Raw genomic sequence first — 19260 nt, forward strand, 5'->3', positions numbered from 1 at the left:
AAGAAAAAAAACTAGCAGGGGAGATGGATTTGCAAATAAAAACTCTGTCCAGGTTCTTGCTATTTTCAAGACTCAGCTTTGGTACCTGGATTAGGTAAAGGTTAGACTCGACCATGATAATGAATGGTTCCAGGTAGAAGGTAAATACCACAGTCATATGGATTATGAGATGCGAAAGACTCAGTTTGGTATTTACTAAACACATCTGCATAACAAAATTATTTACAGAGCTGTCTCTGAAGGACTTTAACACATGCTACAGGTAAAGAAGTTTTGGAAACAACTATTGGAGTATTTTGGAGTATGGAAGAGATTTGCTCCTTATATACAACTGTAACATGTAGGGCAAGAGGTAGATTCTGAAATTGAACAGAGCCTCCAGGAATGAAAAGTCCTATTAATAGACCTTAAGCCAATGGTTTGTACAAAGAAATGGTAGTAATTCCAAGTTTTTGAATGAGGCTTCCCTGGTTCTCCAGAGTCCAGCAAGGCAGAAGGGGAGAATGTTGTGTTGCGAAAAGAAAGATACACTGACTATAATGTTATGAATATTTATTTATTTGATAGGATTTAAATTCACCTAGTGTGGCCTCCCCTTATCCCTGCTAGGTGTGGAAGTTTCCTGACCTATGCATCCACAATAGATACACAAGTTCTTGTACAAGTGAATCCCCCTTAGAAAGACGACAATGAACCATTTGCATAGGTTCTTCAGTGACAAGTAAAGGTTGCTGATAAATGTGATCAAGACAACATTGTGCTTATTTATCTAATCTGTTACTTCCACAGGGTGTGTTCTCTGAAAGGAATATCTACCTTATTACATACAGTGATCATATCATCAAATGCTGCCAGGAGATCCCTGGATGCCAACTCGTCCTTATTTAGTTCAGAGAGACCTTGGCAGAAGGCAGCAAATTAAAATATCATTACTCCAGGCAAACTCTGAGGCTAATGTTCTGAATTTCCCAGCATTCTGACAAAAAGTCGAGGTGCCCTGTCAAAGTCATAAGAGACTGGCAGATGTAGAAGACACCTGGCCAGGTTTGGCTAAGGCTTTACGAAAGGCCAAAATAAAGGTCGAACAATTGTAGATTGTAATTGTGCATGTGATCATTCTTTTCCCATAAGAGAAAAGATCCCAAATGCTGAAAGCTACATTAACCCATTCAGAGATGAAATTACCAGCTTATAATTCAAAATATACTGAACAGGCCTGTTGACCTCAATTATGGCATTGTAAGTTAGAGGATGGTAACAGAATGTTAGCAGGTCTATAGCCTGAGCAAACTGTAACAGAATGTTTCTTCCAAGAGATTTGTTTTAGTTAACTTGGGTATAGATTGTAATGGGAACTTGGTATTCACCAGAGACATAAAAATGTCTTGGTTTAAAATACTTGGTGATAGCAGCATTATGTGACCTGCAACTAATCAGAAACTAGCTATTTAATATTTTTTTTCTTATTTACTAAAAACACAGTAGGTGCTAAAAACATGCATAGTATAATAACCAATAGCAACTAATCAGAAATTAGTTATTTCACTTTATATCTTGCTTAACCCTCAATAGCATTCTTAGTAAGCTTTATTAATTCCATGTGACATCACACTTGTTCACCTGAAGACCCCCCCTTCCTCCTAATTAAAAAATATTACTTTACATTAAGATTAATTTTTCTTTTATATCCTGTAAATGACCGACTGATTTTAAAAAATATGTATTGCAATTGTAGACAAACAGAATGTTTATTTACGTTAAACTGTAATTTTATTATTATAAATTCATGTGTGTTAAAAATAAAAAGTAGAAAGACCCAAAGAAATGTGTTATTATCCATCTGTTGTAATGCAGATTAATGAAAGCAAGTGTCTATTGGTTGTTATGGGTTACAACACACTTCAAGGTTGAATGTATGTTAATAAATAACCCAATATATTTAAAATGTGTTCCTCATCTTGAGATTACTGCGGACACAATAACCTAATACAAACTGTAATTGTCCTTTGCTGAATGTATTACTCTTGTTAAAATTACAACTTTTTATTTAAAGGACTACTACGAAAATGAAAAACAAATAGTTTCAGTGATCTGTAAAAGACTCATGTGGGACTTTTAAGCAAAATGCAGCCCCACCTTATGGTTCTTAATCCTGAATCTGATGGCTTTAATTTTCTGAAGTAGACGTTCTGTTCTTCTCTAATTAAAGAGGATTATTCACATTGGCATACAATATAATGCCCAGGTGCTTACTGCACCATAAATTGAGCACTGATTATTTCAATAACTGATCTACTCTTCATTCTGAGTAGTAGTACCCGACACTAGAGAACACCCAGTTTCAAACTGTGGTGTTAGCTGGTCCATTAATCCACATGTAGGATAAACAAGCGCATGGGGGAGAGAATGGAAGTTAGAGAGATTTTCATCTTTATATGTCTCACAGCTGTCCTTATAATTGGCTAATCTTTTAACTGTTCATAGAGTGCGTTGCCTGCATTCTGTAGTAATGGATGACTTAACATTTAAGGCTCACAAACACAATAATTTTGAAAACGCACATCTGCTTGGCCCGTTATTATTATAAAGTGATAATGTTGTTATAAAGCCAGAAAGTCCTTTTCTAATTTTAATAAACCAGCTCTTTATTCGAAAAAGCTCTTTTGTTCCAAGGCTTGTCTATTCAGTACACAGGGAACGACCCAAAATACTTCACATAGCCAGAATCATAAGACGTTCTTCCATTCGAGGCCCTGCAACCAGGACATAAAAAATTCCAGATGTTTGAAAATGTGAAAGCACTCCTCAGGTGAGTATGCTTACTCAGCTTAAATCTCAGACCTGCAATCATCAAAGTCAATAAATGCAGATAAATGATTAATAAGAGTAATGACCACAGGATACTACCTTCCTTTTAAAAAATAAATTTAAGTGCCATAATACTACAGCAAAAGTTTATCACACATTAGTAGATGCACTAATTCAGGCCAGGCTGGAGATCCTTTAAAGAATAAGTAAAGCAGTGGTGGGCAACCTCGTCCTCTTCAAGGGCCGAAAAAAAACAGTGCCCCCCCAAACTTTGTCAAAACAGAGAACCAAATTGGGAGCAGCCAGCTGTGGGCTCACAGGTGAAGGCTTGGTGGGATGCCTATTGCCCATCACTGAAGTAAACCCACTCACTACTTGGCATTAATATACATCAAAGGTTGTGTATTGCTGTGCTAAAAATTAAATAGCCTTTTCACCAGGATCAGATCCCATCAGGGCACTGCCCAAAAGATGTAGGAAGAAAGGCAGCTATTTGTAATGTAGTCAGATAATAATTTATTTCTTAACAGAGCTGTAGTAAATGTTAGGTTAAGACTGTACAATATATTTTACTGTCATGATTAATAACTGAAAATGGAGTTTAATGGTCCTTTAAATGTCTACCCAGTTGGCTATCCAGTTCCCAGACCTGATAGAACTGTTCATCAAATACACAATGTTCGTCCTTTAAACAAGTATAGCACACACAAATGGTTCAGAGTGAATGGTATATTAGCCCCATCATACCTAGTTAAAAATGAACATAAAGATGGATTTGAAGGAAGCAATTTCATACGGTCAAAATTGCCACATCTGCTTCTACTAGAAGGCCCATATAAACCAGTGGACAGTGTTGATATTTGGCCATTCCAATGCTCCATACAGCCTCTCACAGTAATTAAAGCTATCAGCTCTCTTTCTTTCTTTCATATCATACAAAAGAGTAAATTATGCTTTTACTATTTCTTATCATTTTCTAAAATCAGCCTGTTCGATCGTATAAAAAGGACATGATAATCACCTTACTTCATGTATGCAGGTTTCATACTCAGTCTAATATAAAAAAATGTCAGTCCACAAATCTTGCCTATCTATAAAGTTTCTGGGTACAAATTTACTAAACTGCTGGTTTGAACAAGTAGAGATGTTGCCTATAGCAACCATTCAGATTCTAGCTGTCATTTTGTAGAGAGTACTAAATAAATGAAAGCTAGAAACTGCTTGGTTGTTATAGGCAACATTTCCACTTTTTCAAACCCGTAAATATACCCCCTGGAGTTTGCCTTAGACGTCAATTAACCCGACAGTCATGATTCCCAAAGTGAAAAGGGGTAAATATCAACACTTTACCTTAACCTTAAAAAGTATCCAATCACCCTGAAAATCACTGAAAGGATAGATAGGAAAGATAGTGTCTTTTCCCCAGACTGTGTTAAAGGCCAGCTCTTTTGCAGACATGCTGAACTTTGGCTAGGAGGCATGTTAAGTAAACATGTCATGTGGAACAAGAGGTTGTCTCTTCCTTTTCAAGTGGACTAAACAAAAATATATCACTTGGCAAGTCTTTCCTCTTCCCAAGCGAGCCACATAGGGGATATGGTTGAGGGAGGAACAAGTACCATATACATCTCCTAGAACTCCAAGCAGTTTTTCTGGGTCTCCAACATCTGATTTGTTTAACTTCTTATACTCTACAGTACTAATCCAGACATATAACAAAATCATACGCTCTTATACAAACCATATGGGGGAACAAAATCCAGAAAGATATGCTTAAAAGCAGTAAACATATAGGAATGGGCCATTTCTACTTGCTTCGTATGTCCAAGTTCATACAAACAAGATAGCAGAAGCACTCTTTCATTAGAAGATATTCGTTATCCCTAGTCTGCCTTAAGAACTAAATATTTCAGAAGCTAGACTTCTGAATAGATCAATCTTCTTGTGTCTATGACTACAGCCTAAACAGATCCGATCCATGTGTATGAATCCTCTTTCCAATACTTGATTACCAAATTTACTTAGAAAATGTAGATGGAGGAAGTTTAAGACCTGGGGGCGAATGTATCAAGCTGCGAGTTTCCGAAGGGTTTGAAAAGTGGAGCTGTTGTCTATAGCAACCAATCAGATTCTAGATATAATTTATTTAGTAAATTCTACAAAATGATAGCTAGAATTTGATTGGTTGCTATAAGCAACATCTCCACTTTTCACACCTGTCGGAAACTCACAGCATGATGAATTTTTACCCCCTGGTCTTTGTCTATTCAACTTAGCCATGAATGCCCATTCCACCATTGATGTGGAAGGCCTCCCCATCCTTAAACAAACAGACCAATGCATTTATTAACTCCTCTATCACTATATATATATATATATATATATATATATATATATATATATACAATACAAATGAGTTGCATAATACATGACAGTGTTCTAAACAGCTAAAAAAAAGTCTAAACAACACTGTTAAAGATGCACTGGACACTCTTTCTTAAAATTTCATAATATGATTGGTACTAATATGGGTGAGATCTGAATTTTTTAACTCCTAAGCTTTAATTTTCTGCTATTAATAGTTTGGTCTCTCCAGACCACTCTTACCTAAACATTCCCACACTTGGAATATTACACCTCTCTTTGAATAAATATATCTTCTCTTGATCTTCACAATTAAAATACCCACTGTATTAGCTCTTGCCACTAGGGCTTCCACAAAATAAAAATCTAAATGGGCAAATACTAAAATTTACACAACGTTAATTCCACCTAGATTTGTTAAAGTTTCAGGTATGCTATTCAGGATAAGTCATCACATGGCTCTCGAGGGAAAAAAAATTGCAAGATCTTGAGAGATCTCATGATGACTAGACAGCACTGCTGTCTGCAATTTCAGTATTCTACTACCAACTGTTGTTAGGTGGCTATTCTAATGCCATAGAATAAATGAGACTTACAGACCATAGCTTCCTGCAAACTTTAATAAAAAATATTATTATTGTTATTAAAATAAAGAGGCCTTTCTCCCAATAGTACTCAAAATACTTTGGCGCATTCACCTGCTATTCTATGGAATCATTCACATTAGTCCCTGCACCATTGGAACTTAGCCTCTAAATTTCCTACCACAAACACAAGTCCATTTTTGCCTGAAGCCAATTAACTTACCAGCATGATTTTGGACTGAGTGGTAGGATATTGAAGTATCCGGAAGAAACCCACTTAAACACAGGAAAAACATATAGATTGGGCCATAATAGGAATCCCATTATTGACCCCAGCGCTGTGAGGCAGCAGTGCTAACCACTATGCCCAGTAACGTGTAGAACGGTTTCATATATGTCCCCCAATGTAAAAAGCACTTTTACCTTTATCCACTTTCAAATCCTTCCCCAGTCCAATTGTATGCAATATGAATGCACAAATGTACAACAATGCTGGCTCCTAAAAACACTGCCTTCTTAATTTTGTATACCCTCCTAACGTCCAACCCTAGCTCCCATCTTCATAGGGGAATTTGTAGGATGAACAGTAGTTGTCCTCAGAAGTTATTGTTTTTATTGAACACCAAACTGTCCTTAGCTAACAACTAAGTAGTTAAATGGGCTGTATCAATGTATAGATGCCTGGTACTCATTGGGGATAACGGCCAAGGTAGTCAAGGTTACAAATGCTTTCACTACCAATATCACTAAAATAAAGCTAGGTAAACAGTAAACATTGCTTAGTCATTCTTATAAATCCTCACTCTCTTTGCCAAACTCCATTCCAGCCATAGTGGCTGCAGAGACACTGCATTTGTAGACAGATGGAAGTGTGTAGCTATGCTCAAGGTTCTGCTCAATCATTTGTTTTACCAATATCTAATGCAATGACAACGTAGTTTGCACTTTACTAATTTTACATTTTGTTGTTTTAAGAATCGGGCTAGGAGAATATCAATCAACTTTCTGGCAGCCTCACACAAATAACTCAGACTCGCAGCCCACTTTTGTTTAAACATGTATCAGGTCTCAGGCTTGCATTTCCATAAATCTTTCTGAAACATGGATTTTAACCCATTGGATACACTGATGGCACCATGGGGGTTAAAGAAGGCAGCATGCAGGAAAAGAACACACTGAGGTTATGTGGTTTTGGCCACAGCTTTTTCCCAGGCCTCCAACTTAACCACTTTCTCGGCTATGTCTGATTCAGAAGCTGAATGATTCTCGTGAATGTGGTTGGTAGGTTAGAGGGAGCTGTTCCCTGCCAGCGCTTAGGAGGATTGTGCAGCATGTGGCCACAAAGCACACATGTGCACAGCATGCAAAGGAAGCCTATACGGACAGCTTGGTATGCTGCACGGTACAAAAGACATGTAAACACCTCCCACCTTGTTTCCAATATGATTTAATAATACATGATGTATATAACATGAACAATGCAGGGTTTTATTCCTATCTAGCAAATGTAAAAACATATGGGACGAGTATGTTATCTCTCACCTCTCTCACAGAGACATAAATTTACACACGCACAGTTTAGGGTTTAGTTTTTTCTTTTCGAAAACTTCAGCAACATGAAGACCGGTAGAAATTCAGGCGTTTGGCCCGACTGACGAAAAGCTGGATAGTTAACTGACTAGGACATACATTTTATGGGAATCTTAAATCTATGATAACTGGTAGGGTAATAAGGGGAAACAGTCAGTATGTGGGTGCAATTACTGTGTCAGCACAAATTCATATTCTGCTCTAAGAACCCAGCTACAGTATATGATCAAATGGCTGCCATGTAAATGGCATATCCCTAAAGTCTATTCTGTGGAATAGGTGTGGCTTATTCGCATCTAGTCCCTAAGGATTCATTTAAAAATATTCAGAATTCTTCTAATTGTTTCAACAATGAATATTCTAAAGAAAAAAACAGCACTACTCTGCAGTAAAAAAGAAAAAAAAACAACAACCCATGCCCTACAGTATGTTACATAACTAAATACATTAAACGCTCCTGATGCAGAAGGTTCAGTGGAAAACACAGTTATATTATTTATCCTTCAGAATTGTTAGAAGCCCTTTTAGCAATTTAGGGGTTACTGACAAGCCGAAGAATAGAAAATAAGACAACTACAATTACAGACCTTTTTATCATATACGGTATGTTTACAGGAAATGTGCATTTCCACTTGTTCTTTGATATTCAGACTGCCTGCATTCAAACAATGGTCCTGAAAGCGTATACTCATGTGTAGCAAAAGGAAACCAAATAATTAAAGGATTATCTAGAGACACAACAACATTTTAAAATAAAACTCCTTTGTGGTAACTGTTGGGCACTATTACATGTTGTGAATGACAGAGATGAAGCAAATACCCTTTCACAACTGGAAAAGATGAGCGTATCCATTTACTGAATGATGTTTCAAATAGCCTATTGTAAGATCAAGTGATATAATCAGCCCCAAAAACTAGGTTAAAGTAACACTATAGCCCTCCTAGGGCTAGATGAGTAATTTCACTCAATGCTGCACTTTTCTCTACTTGTGAAGATTTCAATAATCCAATGAGTGTTTTGCAAGCAGGGATATCCTAACAAGTCAAGTCAGTTTGTTCTCCATGGAAAACACTACATTACTTTAGCATTATTCATTCCTTTCTGAAACCCATCAATCATGTTTGAGTCTCTTTGACAATTAGTTTTCATGCATCTGTTTTAGATGACTGCTAATGTGTAATTTATTTAATGACAGAATTTATTTAAAAAAATCAAAACAAAACAAACCTTAATGAACAGAGGGAGATACCACCAGTGCTCTCCAATCTCATGTAAATGTAACTCTAAATGATTATTGCTATGATAACATGTAAATTGTTGACTGAAGATATTCGGTTCTGTCCTGACTCTGTATCCCCTTTCTCCCCTATTGTTTATATTCCTTTTCCCCTTTTTTTCAGTACCCCATATACTTGAAAATTAAAATAAAAATGATTGATTGTTTTTATTCATCAATCCCCCCTATTTTTGTAGTGCCAAATGGGCACTTTCCGACAGCATAGTGAATCCACTCTAGTGTCACAGGTGCAGGCATAACGAGATGTTAACTCATGGGCTCCTGGAGCAGTTAAAACAATAAAGCACTTGCCTATCTGTTTATATATTACTAATTATACTGCCCACACATGCACCAATATCTAATAAATTGACTCAATACAGCCCCAAAATGAGCATGATGCTGAAGAATGAATCCATCTAAATTAACCAGATAATAGATCTTCAAAATACACTATTACTAGAATATATATTTTTCTTACAAGAGAGATAACAATGTCCCATCTCTACTACTGCATCCTCCTCTTATCAGACAAATCACTTCCCTGTTTCAATCTGTCCTAAATTACCAAGACTGATCTTCATCTCTTACTGCTCCACATCTGCTTCACTACTCTGCAACCACTACAATAGTTCCCCATGTCCTCCTATTTGAATCCAATTCAAATGATTCACCCTCACCAACAAAGCCCTTAGCACCACCCATTCACACATGTCTAATCTCATCTCAAAACATCCTTGCTCTCACCCTCATGGATCTTCCTCTGACCTGCTCCTCACTTCTGATAAACACTGGTATTATCAGATGAGGACTGGTAAGTTGCTGGAGCAATAAATGGATGACAGATGGAGGGATCTCTGTGCAACAAGTGTATGCAGTTGGGGGGGGGGGGATATGTGTGCAGGCCCGGCGCTCCCATTAGGCAACCTTAGGCAGGTGCCTAGGGCGCCGGGACCTGCAGGGCGCCGCTGCCGCTGACTAGATTTGAAAATCTAGTCAGCGGAGAAAAGTGTGAGAGAGGTGCAGCGGCGGCGGGGTGCCGCCGCTGTTTCTTCACTGTGCGCCCGCCCGGGCTCCCGGCGCATCACACTGCTGATCACCTGATCACTCACATCAGTGATCAGGTGTCAGATCTTCCCAGCGCCTGTGCTGCCTGCAATAGATCACACTGTCTGCAGACAGTGTGAATAAAGTTTCCTAATACCCATCGCCCCCCTCTCTTCCCAGCATGCATCGGCTGCTCCACCCCTCTCCCTTGTGGTAAAGAAGGTGAGGAGCGGTGGGCAGCCATTAAAGAAGAGCCTCCCAGCCTTCAGGATCCAAAACAGTAAGTATTTAATTTATTAAATGAAATTAATAATACCCCCCAAAAAAAAAAGATAAAGTGTGTAGTCATAAAAAATGTTGGGGGTGGGATTTTTTATTATTATGTCACCCTTTTTTGGTTTATGTTCAATTTAAAAACTATGGTGGTTAAAATAATTATTTTATTGCACCTGATGCTCTATATTTGACTTGCTTCAAGTCAATAATAGAGCATGACGTGCCAATAAAATAATTATTTTATCCACCATAGTTTTTAAATCAAAGATAGAGCATGAAGTTGCAAATAATATTAATTTTTCTCCCACATAGCTTGAAAACTAAATATAGAGCATGAGGTGGAAAATAGTATTTTTTTCAATGGTATAAAAACTACTATTTTCCACGTCATACTCTATATTTGATTTGCCAAATATGCAGTGGAAAAATAACTTATTTTGCACTTCATGATCTATCTTTGATTTAAACACTATGGTGGATAAAATAATTATTTTTTTATCGGCATGTCATGCTCTATTATTGACTTGCTGCAAGTCAAATATAGAGCATGACGTGCCAATAAAATCATGGTGATGCGGGGGGGGGGGGGGGGACAGAGGACATGGTGATGCAGGGGGGGGACAGAGGACATGGTGATGCAGGGGGGGGACAGAGAACATGGTGCTGCAGGGGGGGACAACAGAGGACATGGTGCTGCAGGGGGGGACAGAGGACATGGTGCTGCAGGGGGGGACAGAGGACATGGTGCTGCAGAGGGTGGGACAGAGGACACGGTGCTACAGGGGGGGGACAGAGGACATGGTGCTGCAGGGGGGGACAGAGGACATGGGGCTGCAGGGGGGGGGGACAGAGGACATGGTGATGCAGGGGGGGGACAGAGGACATGGTGATGCAGGGGGGGGACAGAGAACATGGTGCTGCAGGGGGGGGACAGAGAACATGGTGCTGCAGGGGGGGACAACAGAGGACATGGTGCTGCAGGGGGGGGACAGAGGACATGGTGCTGCAGGGGGGGGGAGAGAAGACATGGTCAAGCAGTGGGGGGGCAGTATGCTGCAGGGGGAGCAGTGTGATGGGTCATTCTCACAAGTTTTTGTTCCCATTTCTAATACTTGGATACTTCACCTCTAGAAATCCTGTGATTGCCCCTGGACAGCAGTGGAGTCTGGACAACGTTCTCTATGAAACATCACGGCAGCCAGACCGCTGTAGGAGGTAAGGCCTAACTTTTTTTTTTTTTTCTTTTTTACCAAAAGTGAAGTGTGTGGGGGGGTCTGGGAAGTGGGTATTTGGTGTGTCTTGGGGTGGAGGGAGGAGGGGGGGGGCGGTGTTTTTGAAACTTTGCCTAGGGCGCTGAGAACCCTAGCACCGGCCCTGTATGTGTGTATCATATTCTGACAAACAGAGATATCTCTGCAACATGTGTCAGTTTACAATACAGTATTTCTCTTCAATATGTGATTTACATCTTCAATATGTGCCTGCTGAAGAAAAAATGGACCCTAATATGTGAGTGTGCACGCTTATGTGGTAGAAAATTTAGATCGAAAAATCCAATGACGTAGGGACCGATGTAACATATATATATATATATATAATATTTCTTCATTTATTTATTGATAAGCGAAACTTATTCCACAGCGCTGTAGAGAATATCTGTCACTCACATCAGTCCCTGCCCCAATGAAACTTACAATCTAAATTCCCTAATACACACAAACTAGGGTCATTTTGATAGCAGACAATTAACCTGCCAGTATGTTTTTGAGGTGTGAGAGGAAAGCGGAGAGCTCACTAACTCACACGCAAGAATGCCATTAACGGGAAAGGAAAATCAGAGCAAACTTTTTATGACAAGTAAATTAAAACACATAGTTCCCTGTTTTCTAAGTTGCAACATAGATGCTATATCAGAACATTCTCCATGTACTAAGAAAATACCATCCAAATACTGGTAGCTAAAGGCAATTGTTCCTTAAGTGCCTTTGTCCACTGGCACAAGAAAAAAATCATACTTTTGCTAGCCTTTTATCTATTATAGTAAAACATGTAAATGTGTTGCTGTCATTTATCACCCTGCAAGTCAAGTTTCCAAATTCTTTGACAACTTTGCTGCCTGGCTCACTTATTTCTTATCCTATGACTTGCCTATTCTCATACTAGGTGATTTCAACACACTCATTAACAAGCCCAATGTTTCTGCTTGCATAAAAATTATTTCACCTACTTTCTCCTCTAGTCACTCCCGGTGGAAGTCCTCTCCCACCCACTATGATGGACACTCCCTTGATCTTGACTTCTCCTGCTTTTGCTTCAACTTGGTCTTCCCACTTTCTGACTACAACTTCCTTTTCTTCAGCCTTACCTTACCTCATTTTCAACTTGGTCTTCCCACTTTCTGACTACAACTTTCTTTCCTTCAGCCTTACCTTACCTCATGACCCCCCTACACCCAAATTCACATGCACACAGCGACACCTAATTACTCTCGACTTCTCATTTTCACTAAAACAGCTACTCTCTCCTATGGCTACCCTGTCCTGCCTTGGTCAGGCTACCTCTTTCTATAACAAAATGCTCACTTAAGCACTAGTCAATGCAGCTCTAGCCACCACATATAGTTTGCAACAATCCAAATCTCAACCAAGGCCCATCAAACAGAACCAACACCTACAAAAGTGATTTCACACTGCCAAGCACTACAGGAGGTAATTGCAGTCCTATGTAGACTAATCCTTTCATTTTACAAAACTGCCCTTTCAATAGCTGAAACATATTTCACTTCTCTAATATCTACCTAATCTTCTAACCCATTGCCTCTTTTCTACCGTGAACTCGCTTCTCTGCACCTCCTCCCTCTTCCTATCTTACAACTAATGATATCTCAGCATACTACAAAGACAAAATTTACACTATTTATTAAGCTATTTCCTCATGCAATATCCCACAAGCCCTACCCATCTTCTCTTACACTCCTCTATCCACTCTCAGTTCATTCCCTCTACCAGACAAAGCATCTGCAAATTTCATCATCCTGCCCTGCAACCTGCCCCCTCAACCCTATTCACTCCCAACCTCTCTTTTTTTCATTCCCATTATATGTTGAAGTCTCACAAGGGTCTTTTCTTGGCTTTCTGCTTTTCATACTGAGCACCTCCTCTCTTAGGGAACTATATCACTCATTCAGACTCCAGTATCACCTCTATGGTAACGACACCTGAATCTACGTCTCCTCCTCTGGCCTCTTTTCCTCTGTACTCTCTTGTTAACAAACTGTTTCTCTGCTATCTTCACATGGATGTCCTAACACTGCTTAAACCTCAAAATGTCCAAAGCAGAGATTATCATCTTGCTTCCTCCCAGAGTCACCACATCGCCTCAAATTCCCTTACTGTCAATAACCCACAATTTCCTCAGTCTCCAAAGTCCACTATCTTGATGTCACACTTGACTCCACTCTCTTGTTTGTTTCTCACATTCAATCTCTATCCCAGTTCTGCCAGCTCCACCTTAGAAATATTGCTGACCTTTTCTCACCCAAGACACTACCAAAACTCTTTTCCACTATCTCATCATCATCATCATCATTATGGGCAGCACAGTTGCCTAGTGGTTAGCACTTCTGCCTCACAGCACTGGGGTCATGAGTTTGATTCCCGACCATGGCCTTATCTGTGTGGAGTTTGTGTGTTCTCCCTGTGTTTGCATGGGTTTCCTCCGGGTGCTCCGGTTTCCTCCCACACTCCAAAAACATACTGCTAGGTTAATTGGCTGCTATCAAAAATTGACCCTAGTGTCTGTCTGTCTCCCTGTCTGTCTATCTCCCTGTTTGTCTGTCTGTGTCTGTGTGAGTGTGTGTCTATATTAGGGAATTTAGACTGTAAGCTCCAATGGGGCAGGGACTGATGTGAATGAGTTCTCTGTACAGCACTGCGGAATTAGTGGCGCTATATAAATAAATGATGATGATCATCATCATCTCCCTCCCTTGACTGCTGTAATGTCCTCCTATCTGGTATTCCCCTCACACATCTAACCCTCTTTCTCTCTTGCTGCTCGACAAATGAAGCACAAATTTGTAAATACCTGTAATGGCTCCATAATCCAACTCTAATCTACAAAGCCCTCAACACAAGCCCTTCAAACACTGCAAATTTCATATCAAAATACTCTCCCTCTTACCCTCTCGGGTCTACCTCTGATCTGCACCCTACCTCGCCTCTTGCAAACACCTCTCACTCCCATTGCTACCCGCTTAAGGAATTCTCTACCATATTTTCCCACAGCCTTCAAATGTTTAAAAGCTCTCTGAAAATCTCTTCATTAGAGCCTACCATACTTCCACCTATACTACCCTTACCAATGCACTCTCAAAACTGCCCCAATCTCCACTCTGAGCCACATTCATTCCTATTATTTAGCTGTGCCCTCTTTAAATTAGAATGTAAGCACTCTCAAGAGCAGGGTTCCCTCCACCCTTTGTTTTCATGTCAGCATTTACTTTGTCTATCTCACATGATCCTGTTTTATGTATGTCCTATTTTCCACAATCTCTGATACTAATAGATCAAACAGTTAATAAGTTAGGCCAGTGGTTCCCAAACTTTTGCAGTTCACGGCACCCTTAGAGTTTCCAAATTTTTTCAAGGCACCCCTCCAAAATAATTACTGAGCAGTCCTGTTTTAGAAGTAGTTGGGTCAAAAAAATGTAATAAGTATTTAGGTCAGGACAGAAATACTTATTTAGTTGTATGCAAAAATGCCCCCTCTACATCCAGACACACTGCCCCCTCTGCATCCAGTCACTCTGCCCCCTCTCACGCTGCCCCCTCTGTCATGCTGTCCCCCTCCTCTGTCACGCTGTCCTCCTCCTCTGCCCTCTGTCACGCTGTCCTCCTCCTCTGCCCTCTGTCACGCTGTACCCCTCATCTGCCCTCTGTCCCCCTCCTCTGCCCTCTGTCACACTGTCCCCCTCCTCTGTCACACTTTCTCCCTCCTCTGTCACACTTCCCCCTCTGCCACCTCTCACTGCCCTCTGTCACACTGTCCCCCTCCTCTGTCACGCTGTCCCCCTCCTCTGTCACGCTGTCCCCCGTCTCTGCCCTCTGTCCCCCTCCTCTGCCCTCTGTCACACTGCCCCCTCTGCATCCAGGCACTCTGCCCCCTCTGCAGCCCTCTGTCACTCTGCTGTCCTCTGTCACTCTGCTGTCCTCTGTCACTCTGCTGCCCGCTGCCCCCCTCTGCTTCCCCTCTACCCCCCTCTGCACCCCAATGACAGCGCCGCGGCACCCAGGGGTGCCGCGGCGCACAGTTTGGGAACCGCCGAGTTAGGCTATAATTAAAATGATGGCATTTACAATTTTTTCTTTGTTTGCTTCTTCAGGCTCCTATTAATGATTTATAATTCTGCATAATGTCATGAATTACCATGGCAACCACAGTCATATTGCACATTAAGTAGTGAGCAGAGAGGCTTTGGAACGCCCCTCTGAGGTGTGTCTGATCTGTGTAATGTAAAATCCCCCTCCACCTACCACTTCTGCTTTCACATGACATACTGAGAGCCAGTGTCTGTGTAAACCATATTTTATAACCTCCAGATAGATTTTGAGAAGGACAGAATGATTTGTAGAAAGACAACTAAGAAAAATGGCAATCAGATGCATGGTTAAAGGGCACTTAACTTGCTATTTAAAGAAATAAGTAAACATATGTGGGATTGCTACTCTAAAAGCAAACTGTTACGTATGTTATAAGGAGGCTCTAGTATTTGCTGATGGTGTCACTTGTGGTTCTTATGGTAGGCCAAGTGTGGCAAAAGGAAACATGAAAACTGATATAATGTCCCCTATGTGTCACAAACCCCACCCCACCCCCTCACCCCAAACAATTATAAATTACATATAATTATTACGGTTTATTTATAAAGGCACACACAAAAATCTGTAGCGTTGCACAGTGGGGAAGTAGAACGACATAACAGATATTATTGTGTGTAAAGAGTAAAATGTGTTTGCTGCATTTTGGCCAATGAATGAATGAATATTTGCACTTACCGGCAGACTCCAGATCTGATGGGTCCCAAATTGCCGCTGCCTTTACCTGTCCTGAACATAACTGTTAGACTACGCATATATGAATTCTCTTATCACTCTACCTCTCCAAGCACCTGACAAAGATTCTCTTTGCACTTGCCTACAGGGGCAGCGAGATATGAAGGGGTGAGACTTCTGCAGACGTCTGTTGGCAATGATTATTGTGGGAACGGATGGGACTTTGCCCCACCCTCACACCCACATGTCCAGTTTCCTATTGTTCAGTGCAATCACACAGCCCTAGGCTGCATTTGAGCACTGGCTTTTGTGAAGTGTAGCCTGGGGAGGTAAGCCAAATAAACTGTCACAGCAGGGCCTGAGATACCTATCTGCAGCCCATGGTGTCTATAGGCAGCAGGGAAATGATGCAGATGTACCGAGAGAAGGAGCAACTGCCTGTAAATTCCAGGGTTAATCAACATAATGAATGCTAATAGTGATGCATGATCCCAGCACCGTGAAGCTTGGGCAGCAGATGTGAAAGTTGCATATCATGTGCATTGCAGCACATGTGCCTCCCCCCCACAAAGGGAACATTGCTCAGGATAGAAGATTCCCAAAGACAGAAAACCCAAAACATTTACTGTCCAACAAAACAAAAATGTGTAGAGATCCCTTTAACATTGGAAAGCACTACAGTTATTTAATGGGAATTACTTGTGCAATATGTTCTTTCACTTTCGACACTCTATAAGATGACATCAGGATCAGTATATTACCTTGGAAAGAGATTTCCCATTAGCAGTGAGGGTAGCAAGTCCTGCACAACACACTAAGGCACTTGAACTGGATAGGCCGGAACTGGGTGGAATGGTTCCATCAACCAAACAATTCATTCCAGTAGGACTTTTCAGATTGAAGTGGTCCTGGAAAACAAGCATGAAATATTTTTTCGTAATTTAAAAAAAAAAACACATGTTAATCAGAGTAAATAGGGGTAGAATTAACCCTTACTGAAAATATGATCTGGTCATGGCAGCATGTAGTGAAGACAGCTGCAAGATAGTTATATGCACTTGCATACATGAAGAGTTCTAACATTGCCAGTAAATGAAGTGAAAGCCTCTATCATATTCTGCTGTAATATTATTGTCGTTTGCCACAGTATGTCTGGAGAGCTGATCAGATATTTTATATATTATATTAAGTTTTACTTATGTATTAACAAATTAATGTATTAACAAATTTATGGTTTATTTGTGGATTTTCTTAACTTTAATTTCATACTGCTTGTAAATCATTTGATATCTCAGGATGTAATTATGAATAAGGACTATAGTAGTACATTGTAACTGTGCAAATATGCTGTATAATTAATTCTGTGGCCATCTATTTAAGATAATAAGGGTTACTACATACATATAAATCTAAAAAGTGTTATACTGATCCCATTCATATACATTACGTCTTGCTCACTGTAAAACTTTTATTCAGATTGTTTATTTCTTAGCACATCTGAAATAGTAGCATTGGATGGAATAGGATCCCATAGCTGTTTAATTATATATGTCACCCAAAATGGGATATGCAGAGTCTACCAGTAAATACAAATACAAAGGCCCTTTGTCACAATGAGTCAAAAATATACTTTATGTAGCAAACATGTTACAAGTAAATACTAAAAATAAATATACAATTGTCTAAAATGGTATGATTTTACTAGGCATCCAATCCCCCTTTTCCTCCCACAACACTACAATGTATTTCTGCTCTCCATCTCATCACCCAACTCTATTCAGACTCTCATTATTCCCTACAAATTCTCACTGTCCTACCTTGGGTATCTATATGGTCTCCCGGATATGAGCCCTTTTCAAGGTCCCTCCTGACCACCACACATGGGTCTTAGGGCCCTATAATTCAATGTAAAAGGGCTTAATAGCACTCAGAAACAAAGGGAAATCCTCACCACTCTTAAACTCCACAAACGAGACTTGATATTCTTTCCCGAAGCTAATCATGCCTCAGAATAAGTGCAAAAAAAAACCAGGGAATGCCAATTCTGTTTGCGCGCCATTTATTGTTCGATCTCATAGATTCCTTTGTGGACAAAGAAGGTTGCTACCACATCCTGTAAGGCAAGCTTAATAGTAAGCTGTGCATTATAGTTAATGTATACAGCCCCAACCAAAACCAACACTTTTTTTTCATCTCATTGTTGCCGGGGACTTCAATGCTGTCTTGAAAAACACCATGGGCTCTTCTTGTCCTGTGGTCACTCTTCCTGCAAAGTCAGATGCCCAGAAATCCAAATCAGTCTCAGTTTCATGAAATCCCAACTCCTTTATAAAAAAAAGAGCCATCCATGCGCGAATATGCCTACTATTAGGCAGTCCACAACTCATACTCCCGTATAGATAAGATTCTGCTCAGTCACGTCTTCGCTCTAAACTTGCATTTGGTCCATGTCCAATCACTGATTTAGTCAGAATACGCCCCTATATCTATTTACTTTTCCTGCTGCTCGCTCTTCCCTGCCCTATGACATGGCACCTTCATGATTTCCTTCTCCACAACACAGACTTCAAAACTTAAAGTCTAGGCACAAACTCACACCTGACCCATCAATTTCTGGCTGACCTCTCCAAACGCCTTAAACTACTACAACAAACCTATTATGAGAAGAGGGACAAGGCTGATAAACTTCTTGCGTTGCGAATGGAGATCAGTGAGGACACACAAAAACAATATTCATAATTCTCCTAACCAATTGATACATGATCCTACAGGTATTAAAGCAAAATTTCATTAAGTGAAATTCGGCACTGCGGAACACTGTGCCACCTTACAAAACTGCCAAGTTCTCACTAAAATTATTTAAATTATCCTGCAGTTCTGCTGAGTTTCTAAAGGAGGAGATCTTGGTGGAGAAATCCATAAAAGAACAGAAAAACGGTAAGTCCCATGGCCCTGATGGGTTTACGGCCACATATTACAAGAAAGGAGGATCCTTTTCCTGCTGAAATGCTGGAGGCTAAGATTGTAGAGGTCCCTAAAGAGGGTAAGGACCCACTTAAGTGCGCTAGCTATAGGCCCATCTCTCTCCTTAATATAGACATAAAAATGTATGCTAATGTATGCTAAGATCTTGGCTAATAGATTAAATCTATTCCTCCCTTCCCCAATTCATTATTACCAGGAAGGCTTTATTCTGGGGCATTAGGGTTAACACTACACGTGCCGTTGATCTTCTCCACGTAGTAACGTCCAGGAGATCCC

General features: G+C 40.2%; 1 protein-coding gene across 1 annotated transcript in view; it reads right to left on the minus strand.

Moving 5' to 3' along the window:
• GALK2 (galactokinase 2) overlaps positions 1 to 19260 on the minus strand; it is a 124375-nt gene that overhangs the window by 67437 nt on the left and 37678 nt on the right. Inside the window, exon 5 of the mRNA XM_075207964.1 lies at positions 16761 to 16907. Coding sequence (XP_075064065.1) covers positions 16761 to 16907 — 147 coding nt within the window. The remainder of the gene's footprint in view (positions 1 to 16760; positions 16908 to 19260) is intronic.

The sequence above is a fragment of the Mixophyes fleayi genome, chromosome 4 (genome assembly GCF_038048845.1).
Source record: "Mixophyes fleayi isolate aMixFle1 chromosome 4, aMixFle1.hap1, whole genome shotgun sequence".
Taxonomy (NCBI): Eukaryota; Metazoa; Chordata; class Amphibia; order Anura; family Limnodynastidae; genus Mixophyes; species Mixophyes fleayi.